This window comes from Gymnoscopelus microlampas, assembly GCF_963454915.1.
Source record: "Gymnoscopelus microlampas genome assembly, chromosome: 12".
Lineage (NCBI taxonomy): Eukaryota > Metazoa > Chordata > Actinopteri > Myctophiformes > Myctophidae > Gymnoscopelus > Gymnoscopelus microlampas.
The window spans coordinates 35,660,592-35,671,917 of NC_139949.1; the positions used below are offsets into that span (position 1 = coordinate 35,660,592).

Consider the following 11,326-nt stretch of genomic DNA (forward strand, 5'->3'; position numbering starts at 1 on the left):
AGAAAGAAAAAACAACACTGAAAACTAATACAAACTAAACTAACACTAGGGTAAAGGCTCTTTTCCACAGTACCACAGAAGAGTTCTGAGTATGGATGAGGACAGTTATCACGGTTCCAACTGTTTCCATTTTGCAGTTTGACACGGCACGGTTTAAAAAACTAAATAAACTAGCAAGCAAAAACAAGCAAATCCACTTTAAAATGTATTAAAACTAAACTGAAATTGAAAACAAAGTCAAAATAAAATAAAAGCAAATGAAAAACTATAATAACATTGGTTCGTTCTTGAGGTCAAGTTGGATGTTTCCTCAAGATGTTCAAGATATCTTGTTCACAAGGTTGAGACGGACGGACGGACATACGTATACGGATGGACGTTTGTACGGACAACCTGAAAACATAATGCCTCCGGGTAACAGCCAACAGAGGCGTAAAAAGAAAAGGAAAAAAAAGAAATAAAGAAAAAAACGGTTCAAACCAAAGATATTGTAATTTTCATTAATATTTATTTGTATTTCTTCAATATCATTTTTGTTCAGTTTCAGTTAGTTTCCACAGTGGCTTTGCTCGTTCAGAAAATTACAATCAAACACAAAACTGAAGACATTTTCTGTATATATTTTTTATTAAATGTTATTTTAAGTTTATTTTAAATCAAACAATAATGATTTCAGTTAGTTTTGTTTTTTGTTAAGTTTATTCCATTTTATTTATTAAAAAAGCTTTCTTGTCCCAATTTAGTCATTATTGCGCCTACCTACCCTCCCCATTTCTGTGTTAATTTCTCGCTACTATTGTACCCTAATAACTCACCTTCCTTTGCCAGTGAGGAGCCCCCACCAGGAGGACATAGTGCCTCCGCCCTACTCCTCCCGTTCAACACCCCCACTGACAAGGCCGTCAAACACCCCCAGTCGGAGTCGCTAGCGCAGCGAGAGATGGGGCCTCCCCGCCCAGATTCCTTCCCCCCGAACACAGCCAGTTGTGATCGTATAATAGACGCACAGTGAAGTCGGATGCACCGCCAAAGTAGGTTTTTTAACTTAAAATGTATTTATTTTTGTCATTCACACGCTTTAGTTTTTAGTTTAGTTTTAGTGTTAACTATAATAACCTTGGTTCAAACACGTGTCTCCATGGCTGCAAGGCTTTGTCGCCTTTTCGGCCCTCCCGCTTTGGGTTTAGTCAGGGCTTGGCAGGCAGGAGGCAGTGCATTTTATGTTGAGACTCTCCTCCAAAGTTGATGCGGTCCACAGCTGGTATTTTGGAGGTTTCTAAGAGCCGGTCTTCTGGGCCATGTACGCGTCCAGCTCTGCATCCAGGTGACTTTTGGTCTTGGACATGTAGGTGTCCAGCTGGTTGTCCAACTGTTCCCGGGTCATCGCTGGGCGTTCGTCTCCTCTGCCCCGCCTACGCCGCCGCCCACCTCGGCCAGTGAACCCGCCGCGCCGGTCGCTACCACTACGACTGTCATCACCACCACCTCTGGCCCCGATACCTCTGCCTCCCTCTCCGCGTACAGGCCCACCTGCACTCTGGCGCCTGCGCCTACGCAAGGCTCCGCGTGCTACCCTCCCGCCGCCTGTAGAAAGGGCTTCTTTCATGGCGGCTCCTCCACGACCTCTGGACAGGATCATCCCTCCCCCTCGGCCCGTCATGCTCGTTCCCCCACGCAAAGGCCGGCCAAGCCTGTGGTGAACGTTGCTCTTCTTTCCCAGTCGCTGTTTCAGCTCATTGTCCAGTCCAGATTGCAGTGGAGGCTGGTTATCTATCTCCATCATCTGCTGCTGCTGGTGGTGGTGGCGGCGGTGGCGGTTATGCCTCTGACGCCTAACGTTGTTTCTCACGCTCACCTCCGGCGGTGACTTGTTCAGCCTGTGCATGTAGAAGCGATCATTCAGAGACAGGTTTGTGTGGTTCAGTGTGGCCTTGGGGGTAAACTTGGTATTTCCCAGGCGCCGGTTCATGATCATCCTCTTCTCTTGTTGAGACAATGAGGCCTGCATCGAAGGCCGGTTCTGAATGTGCCGGGCCATCTGGCGATCCCGGGCACTGGCCGTTTGCTTCTGACGCCTAGCGGCTCTCATACTCTCCGTCGACTGGTTGTTCTGCCTCATCATATAGCGCTCATTCATAGGCAATTTGGTGGGACGATGCATTTTGGCCTTAGAAGTCGTTTACCAGACTCGGTTTAAACTGTTAAAAGTACTTAAGCGTTAGGTTAGCCAAAGCTAACCCAAGTGAAAAATACTTTGTCTAGTGCGTGTTCCGATGAGCCCTTCTGTTTCAAACACGTACCCCCTCTATAATTGTATACAAATATTAAGGCAAAAATAGCCTAACCTTGTTACTTTGGTTAATACAATATTAACACTGCAGCTACATACGTTTCATAGATAACCTTTGAAGTCTGCTTCTGTTATATTCCTACTGCCAAGAAACCTGTCGGACCACGCTTTTTATACAGTAGGCGACATGCGTTTGATGACGTCACGCGCCCTAATTGGATTCAGCCAGTGATCACTTAGTCAGACGTCAAATCCACAGCGAACCAGAGCGACTGAGCGCCCGTCGTCAGACCACGCCTTGTATTGTTGGAAAGCTAGCAGATTGTTGTTTGACAAACACACAACAATTAGTGATGAGCTCTGTCCCTTATGTCATGCCCATCTGCTTTAGTTTATTCAGAACCAGAAGAATAACATGTTGAGTAAAGAAATGTGATAACCTCTTCATGTTAATAAACTACCATATTTATTTGCAGTTATAAAGGTAGAATATAAATCATATGTATATGATAGCCTATCTATCTTCATTCTACCTATTATAATAATAATATTAAGTAGTCTCTTTCAACCAGCCCTACACCCCAGGTCGGACAGGAGTAATTGGGTTTGCCCAAATATGGAGATGCCTGACATCACAGTACTGATGTCATCTATCAACTGGCCTCCAAGTAATTTGTCTATTACACCCACGCAACTCTTGCCCTGCTAGTATCTCCATCTTATAGATTGCCTTTTGATACTGTTACAAAGGCAATCTCATGGTGACCATGTTTGTTAATATCAGGTTGCCAGGGTTACCCCATATTGCTTATCAGTATCCGTTATAAGAGGACATTGGAGGCCGTCTCTCTATGAAAGCACAATCTGTTTATCTTTCCTTTGTGTATCTCGAGAACCTTCCGACCGGTCGACTTCGCCGAAGAGCAGAGGAGTGTGGTGCCAGTTGTGACGTTTTTCCCAAATTATCTATAAATCCACAAATCCCCATAAATGGAGATCCCTGATGTCATCAATATTACATGAGAATGGCCTACAACAACTATGATAAAATGGGTAATGCACCAAGTACTCTGACAGCAGGTATTGCATAACCAAAGGGGCATGGGTTCTAATGGGCATTGCACTTGTCTCTCTATTTTAAAGGCCCCAAAAGGTATATCGCAGGTACTATAGCAAACCAAGACGCAACAAATAAAGAAATATACATAATCAGAATCAATTACAAGTTATTAGTCTCTAAAAAAAGATTGGTGTTAAGTGACTTACAAGATGACACCATACTACCTTCATATCGATGGACCATTTCAGACATAGAGCTCAAATCATGCAGCTTTTAGAAATTACAATACAGAATTTAAATGAAATCAATCCATCTTCCTGGTCAACACACAGAACAGAACATGACAGATGGCACATTTTAATATCCTTTAATTACCTCCGTAACATAGCATGGTTGGTCATTCTAAATGCCATCAGAGTTGATCTGAGAACAGTTTCCAATTCAATACAACATGAACAGAAAGCAGAATTACCCCAGAGTTGTGACAGCAACTTTTTACTTCTCTGACAAGTACTTCCAGTCCACAGGACATAATGTACACACACACACATCGTATTTTCCACCTCAAACTTCAGATTTCCTATAACAGCCTGTCCTCTTTTAACATGACTTCAAGGATAGCACAGAACAAAATGCATATACAGGAAAACAAAATAAAAACCCAACAATATTAAATCTTTCAGTTCAGTTCTGAAGAAAAAAAGCCTTTACTCCATTGACTCAAAAAGAAAGCAATCGTCCAGTAAAAAACAGAACTGTAGCGCTTAAAAATGGGGGAAAGGAGTGTTGTATCATCTACTCTGGAGAAGGGGGGGGGGATAAAACCTGGACTATACACTTCCTGTGATTATATAAAGCCAGGAGAAAATGTGTGGAAACAGAAGAGCTTTTTTTAAATTTTTATTTAAATTATTTGCGCCACACAAGCGGGCTAAAATGGACCATGCTGTCAGTACACAGAAAAGGGGGTTGAGTGGTGGTGGTCGTTCTAAATATACTAAATGTGAATATTAACAAGTATGAACAGCGTGCCAGTGCAACCAGTTAATTGGGACGAGTCCTCTTCAGTGTGGTGTAGTGTTGGCAGGATCCTCCACCGACCCCCCCCTTACTTCTCTTCACACCACTGGTTCTCTTTGCGTACCTGAATAGGAAGCACAGGTTAATACACATTGTCAAGCATGATCTAAGAATGAAATAAAATAAAAGAACATGGCCCAAACTGATTTAACAGGACATTTTCCTTTTCTTTTGAGGTGTGACATAATTTGTTGTCACACAAATCATTGCGATTTCAAATCGCAATGATTGACTAAACATAACTGACACAAGTTTTAATATTCAGACTTGACAGCAAAAGTTAAGAATCAAGTGCTGGATCTTGCGAGACCGGAGGGACATGCGTTCCTGCGTTATCTAGCTTGCAAATGCACAGAGAGGATTTGTAGAAACTAGAGCTGTAGTTTGATTTTAGTTTTTACGGCTCGTCCTTGAACATATAAATATTTATATATACAGCTATCAAACGTACAGTAGCTGATAAACAACTAGGAAAGCAAAAGCTATTCCCTCTTTCCCCTGCTGTTCTCTACTATGCTCCATTCAGTATAGCCTACCTACCGGGGAGGGGACTGAGTTTTGTAGCATAGATTCGCCGGAAATAAGGGCAACAAGAGCGTGCCTTATAATCATTGGAATGGCCCAAATTGATTAACATTTTGTGCACGCTTTGTATTGCGCTTTACATTTAATTTGGCCATGTTTGAAGAGTTTAATTCTCAAGGAGGCAGACCATTAATTTGCTAAATACAATGACAAATATCAGCCAAAAACATCTGACAATAAAAACAACTGACGATTGGACTAATCCAATTGTCGATATATTCGCCATATAGTCAAAACTTAGTATGCATTAAAGTTTAATGCATAATCCATTGCATGAGGGTGTTGCCTGCCAAAAGGAATTGTTGATGCAACGTGTTGTTAGCTTGTATATGAGCTCTTTTTGGCAAGCAACACAGTCACACTACAGTGTTAAACAGGCTTAACTTCTTTAGAGGAAGCTTGCAGAGGAAAGTCAGCAATAACAACATGGATGGGTGGTGTACCTGGGCTTCTTCCTCCTCTGTGAAATCATTTTTTATATTAAACGTCTTCCTGATCTCCTCTGGGGTTTTGCCTTTGATCATGTTGGCCACCGTCTTGCAGGTGACATCTAACAAGCCTTTGATGTCCAAATAGTTGGCAGCCTAAAGAGCGAGAGAGAAGAGATTGAACAAAAACACATTAGACTTTAGCCAGAGCACTGTAACAACATCACGAGTGCATACATTTTTAGAAAAGGGGGCCCCAGTAGAAATCAACCCCTGCACACCGACAATCAGTAGCAAGGCTACTAACCGCTGTGGACACACAAATGATGACGTCGGAGTGCCCTGGTTCTCATAGCTGGTGCAAGTAAACATTTCAAGGAGACAGGGGCCCGGAGGGGGGTCCAATCTACTCAGATGACAGCGGCCCTGAGCTTTGGTGTCATTTCCCAAGACCTCACAGCTGTATGTCAATCTATTGCCTAATGTGCAATTGGGACGAGCTTAGCCAGTGCACAAGTCAGAGGACTTGCCTGGTCTAGCTTCCATAATTCTTTATTCTGTTTTACCTTCTTCTTAAGAGTAGCCAATTATGTTTACCCCAGTTTGAGCCATTATACCAATTAACCCTCCCCATCCAGCTTCCCTCCCTGAGTACAGCCAATTGTGCATGCACCACAGTCCCTAGACTATACGGTGGTGGACAGGTATTTTACCCTTGCACTGCCTCTTGTTTACCTTTAAATAACGCCGTTGGAGAGATTTCACATGAGGCTAAATTTAGTGCTGGTGTGTTGCACCTTGGCCAGTTGTCTCCAAGGACTTCCTTCTCTTTAGGGCAACTGCCTAACCCACACCCCGTCACTAAGCAACTTCTGTTTTGTCTGACTCTGAACTTGCTGGTTTCTTAGCCAAGGAAAATACAAATCAATGGTGGTAAAACTGATCCATGTGTGTGTCTCTAGGCCTGTCACCGTCACCATCACGCCACTTTAGTTGATTAATTGTCATACAAATAATTGCAATTAATCATTTATTTTGTGTTTTGGGGAATGAACATTGGAAAATACAAATACATTTGACTTTGGCTTTTAGGCTGTAAACAAATTGCACAGGGCAAATACAGTATGACAAATCACATATATAGAAAGAACTGACTGACAATGACCGGTATAATCAAAATAAATGTATTATCCTACTATACATTTTCTGAAGATAAACAAAAAAAACTGTCCATCATTCTGTCTGATCCACATTTTTCTCCTTAGTGGGTTGACCAATTCATCTGAACTTGCACATGGGCATTGACCATTGGTATATGAAGACTGTGGCCAAGTCAGTTTTTTACTTTTCCCAAATTTAAGCTGCTTATTTACGTTTTTCTGAACGGTCCTCACGAGCAATGGGATCCATACTCATGGTAGCAGTTCCATGGCCCGGATGGACGGTCGGTGGAAATAGCAGGTATAGACTAGTAATTTTATACTTTCCAATAACGATCTGCAAGATCTACAAGCGGTAGATCTTGTAAATCTGCTATTTCCACTATTTTAGAAAATATATGAACATTGAACCAACAGGAGAATGTTAATATGTCACACAGTGTAGGCCTGTCACATTCTTTGTGACAGGCCTACACTCTGTGTGTGTGTGTGTGTGTGTGTGTGTGTGTGTGTGTGTGTGTGTGTGTGTGTGTGTGTGTGTGTGTGTGTGTGTGTGTGTGTGTGTGTGTGTGTGTGTGTGTGTGTGTGTGTGTGTGTGTGTGTGCGCGCGCGCGCGCGCGTGCGTGTGTCCACCCACCAGAATGAGTTCAAACAGGGTGCCTTGGTCCACTTTGAGGAACTCCTGGTCCCACACAGGAATGTCATCTGTCCTCTTCTCCTTGTTCTCGTCATCCTCGGGGGGAGGGGGGTCGTCTTTGTGATGGGTGCACCACTGGATCACCTGAACGAATATGCATGTCAGTTTAAAATTTAATCAGGCTTACCCTACCCTTTTTAAGACAAAAAATACCCCATCTACAATAATAATGTTGTCGAGTGGAAAAAATAACCTAAGTTCTAATGGATCCACGGTACAGCAGTTATTAATTAGTCACAAGCTCTTGTTAATATGTTTCATTGACTACATATTTAAGAAACCCACAGACACACGTAACCACTGTCACTTTTCGTTAATTTAGCATGACACCTCGTACAACGAGGTAGGGAATGAATACCAAAAAGGTTTAAACATGGAGATACAAGGTTTCTGCCCAACTGGCAACTGCAACAATATCTTTCTTATCAATATCATCACCACACAACAACAGTAAAAGCTCCAGTCATCGATCAGTCGGATATATTTGGCATCATATTGAAATGGTTCTTGTGTTGTGGCTCTGGAGAAAAGGTGTTAACGCAGCACTTACAACCACATTGATCTTCCTATTCTGGGCATTTAATTATAGGTGAGAATTCTCACCTTTAAGGCCCATGAGCTTTATTTGTAGTTCATCGTACACCAGTGTTGTGCAGTGAACATAGCAGATGTACAAGCTCACAATATGTTGCATCATGACACATTGTAAGCTTGTAGATCTGCTATTTTTGCCATGTGACACTATATGACTCAAGCTTATTGAGTGCTCAACACCGTTCTAAGCCAAGAGGCAGAATCTGATCAAGAAACAGCATAAATCTCAGTTCCAACGGTCTAAATCTTGGTTTCTTAGACTAGGTGTCAAACTCTAAATATGTCACAGGTGGACATCAGTTCAAGCATCACTAATATCGTGGTGCGTTTTGTTTAGTAATCTCCAAGGTCAGACTATAACTGTCGAATTTGTGCTGAAAAACATAGCTGTGCGACTTCCCTATTTTAAGGGGGCTATGTTCACTTTACTGTATGTATTATTCAAATTAATAAGCATCAGTTGGTTTGACATGTAGAAGTAATTAACAGTAATTAAAGCCTATATCCAACAATCACCAGTCTCAATTGAGCACATACAGTAAATCAATGTTTTGGTTTCGTTTGACAAAAATACGCAACCACACTAACACGTAGTGGGGGCATAAGAGTGGTCTAAGAGTTTAGCATGCCTAGGGTGCCCCTCAGGCAGGTAGAGGAGAATATGGGGGGTGGTAACCTGCACTACCCAGTAGAGGTGACCATAGTGCGTGTGTGTTATCTTACCTTCTTGAGGATGGCAGCGTTTACATTAGGGAGAGGAACTGGGTCATCATCTCCTTCATCATCCATTCCCAAATCTAGACAACATGCAAATACAAAGACAATTGTACTCGATCAGCCTTTATTGTCAGTCACTTCCCTTACAAATCTTGTACAGACATTGTCCTCTGGACGAAATGAAAATTCCTAGAATAGCCAGTTTAAAGGCATGTGCGAATCCCTAATTTATATTTATATATATATATATATATATATATATATATATATATATATATATATATATATATATATATATATATATATATATATATATGATTTTGTAGTTTGTTTTCATGTACAGGTTAAAAACTACAGAAGGGTGAAACATGGCAGGATGACCTATAGTACACTAAACTAGTATGATGTAAGCAAAGAAAATGCAGCAAATACAATAATGGGTGTGTTAGACTTAGGTGTGCTTTCAAGTTTTACTTGTAATGCTCCATAAATAAAGTTTATTAAAGTTTGGCTAAACACAAAGATATGTGCGTTAAATTGATCACAAACATTTGATTTAGGAGTGCCAATGTGCAAGCATTGACAATACTATTGACTACTGTAAGTGATTTGCACACTGGCACACCTAAAACTAACAGCATTATGTCCTACCCAGGTTTTAAACACGGGTCTCCCACCCACATGAGACCAAACTTCTACCACTCAATCAAGAGGCAGCTTTAATATGAACTGCAACTACATATTTACACATAGCATATCCATGCTGCATGGATGGATATGCTATGTGTAAATATATAGATACCTTTTAGTTTTTTTATTCTCCGTTTTCCCTTGCTCCCCCTGCCCCCTCTTTTTTCTCTTTCTGGAAAGAACAAAAAATGATGGAGCTTGCACAAAAACGAATTTCACCCACCGTTTTACACCTGTAAATCCGTGAGGTGCCAATAAAAATAATTCTGATTACATTAATTACATCACAGTGTACTGTAAGACCAGCAAGCCATTTTTCATCTGTCTGTTGTTTTTAACCTGTACAGGACAACAAAATTGGCCTAGGATTTCATGGCCCTTTAACTGTGTAAGCGAATGGCCAACACTACTGCATGTTGCTACTAGCCACATGACAATGATCAATGACATGACAACAGCACTGTACCTTCTAACATAGTCTTGATGGTGACAGATTGTTTGGCTATTTCAACATCCACCTCGAAGATCTCTCCATCCGAACTTTGTAACTTTATTGTAGGCATAATCTGGAATAATAGAGAACACTTTAATTATCATACAGTTATGAGCAAAACAACTGATGTAACAAACTATTTCAGTTACGTACATTACACAGTAAACATAAGTTGTATAATCTTGAGTTATTGTTAGTTGACATGCAACTGACAATTTGTAATGCCTACTACACACTACAGTAAAGTCCTGTTTTAATTAAACTCATACAATAAGGAACCAAATGGACCCAAAACATTCGTAACTCAAGAGCATACAAAATTTAACAAAATGTAACACAGATTGTGTACAAATGGACCCCAACCAATTTGTAACCTAACATAGTGTACAAATCAACCCTTACAGGACTATTCTATTTTGTACACCATGAGTTAAATGAACACTCGGGATTTTACTTTGTACTGTTAACTGACTACCAGCAGTTGACCATGACAGGTAGTGCACCAGTGACCTGAGTTACTTTGCCAAGTAGACATAAAGGGAACAGAAACGTATTCGGTTTCGGTGCTGCCTTCAGCCACAGAAGCCTAATTCCACATCATCACGACAGGTCTCTAATATTATAATGTCACAATTATAATCATACCCAGGCTAGCAGTTAGCAGCTACTCAGCTAAACAAGTTAAAGCTGCTCAGTGCTTACCCACCGACCGGGAAACAGGGAAGCTAGCTCGTTTGCTTAGCTTCGCTAGCTGTTACCCCGACTTGTCGTGAAGTTTAAGGTTCACGTAATATGTGTATTTAATTAGCTGCCTGTGTTTAATCATTGCTGCCCAATGTACCAATTAACGCGCTAATAATTAGCAAGCTAAACAGCAAACCACAACTAGTAGCATCATGACGCTACTAGCATCGGAGCTAATGTTAGCACTCTGCGTTGTCAGCAAGGCCTCGTAGCAGCAGCGTCCACCTACAGGCTCACATTCAGTATTAGGAGGTAAATAAAGGTACAAAATGTGGTCTAACATCTACGTTGAACCGTTCATAACATGTGAATATTGTGTAACAAGTGTGAGTTGTTACTTACTGTGAATGTTTTAAAGTCAACTCAACGCAGGAGAAACAAGACGGGCAGCCAGGCCAGCGAGCAATAAACAACAACTACTAGTACTGAATTCTCTCTCTCTGCTGGAGTCTACCTCCCATAGCCGGGGGGACGGGCTGTCGCACTTTGATTGGCTAGTTGGTTGTCAGGGCAACTGTTGTTTTCGTTTTCCGCCCACGTTTTCGCTGCGGTTCAGAGCAAATGTTGGTGGTTTCCTTTTTTATGCTCGTTTCTAAAGTTTAGGTGCTTATTACAATCAATCATAGTCTGAGTGCTCATGTGGCCCATGATGTCGCCTCACTTCTTTTGGGCTTGTTTTCATAGATCTGGTTGCTTATTTCTCTCGCACAATCTGGCAACGCTGGTTCACAGCGAATTACCGAATAGCCAATGACAGCGTCCGTAGTGCATCCCAGCCATGGGATCTT

At 41.5% G+C, this 11,326-nt stretch overlaps 1 protein-coding gene across 2 annotated transcripts; it reads right to left on the reverse strand.

Moving 5' to 3' along the window:
- Positions 1 to 3,691: 3,691 nt before the first annotated feature.
- skp1 (S-phase kinase-associated protein 1) lies at positions 3,692 to 10,991 on the reverse strand. 2 transcript variants are annotated; one of them, XM_084074450.1, is made up of 6 exons: positions 10,902 to 10,991; positions 9,768 to 9,885; positions 8,618 to 8,691; positions 7,241 to 7,384; positions 5,459 to 5,599; positions 3,692 to 4,494 (listed from the first exon to the last, which is right to left on the reverse strand). In XM_084074450.1, the coding sequence occupies exons 2-6, from the start codon at positions 9,862 to 9,864 to the stop codon at positions 4,459 to 4,461; spliced, it is 492 nt and encodes a 163-aa protein (XP_083930576.1). In that variant the 5' UTR covers positions 9,865 to 9,885; positions 10,902 to 10,991; the 3' UTR covers positions 3,692 to 4,458. The 2 variants fall into 2 exon arrangements, with proteins under 2 accessions (XP_083930576.1, XP_083930575.1); XM_084074449.1 differs by having other exon boundaries at positions 9,768 to 9,867; positions 10,881 to 10,980.
- Between the last annotated feature and the right edge of the window lie 335 nt (positions 10,992 to 11,326).

Coding starts and splice junctions, on each gene's coding strand:
- skp1 (XM_084074450.1), bottom strand. CDS start 9,864: ATGCCTACAATAAAGTTACAAAGTTCGGATGGAGAGATCTTCGAGGTG. Junction 8,692..9,767: donor CATCAAGACTATGTTAGAAG/GTACAGTGCTGT, acceptor CATGTTGTCTAG/ATTTGGGAATGGATGATGAA. Junction 4,495..5,458: donor CAGAGGAGGAAGAAGCCCAG/GTACACCACCCA, acceptor CTTCCTATTCAG/GTACGCAAAGAGAACCAGTG.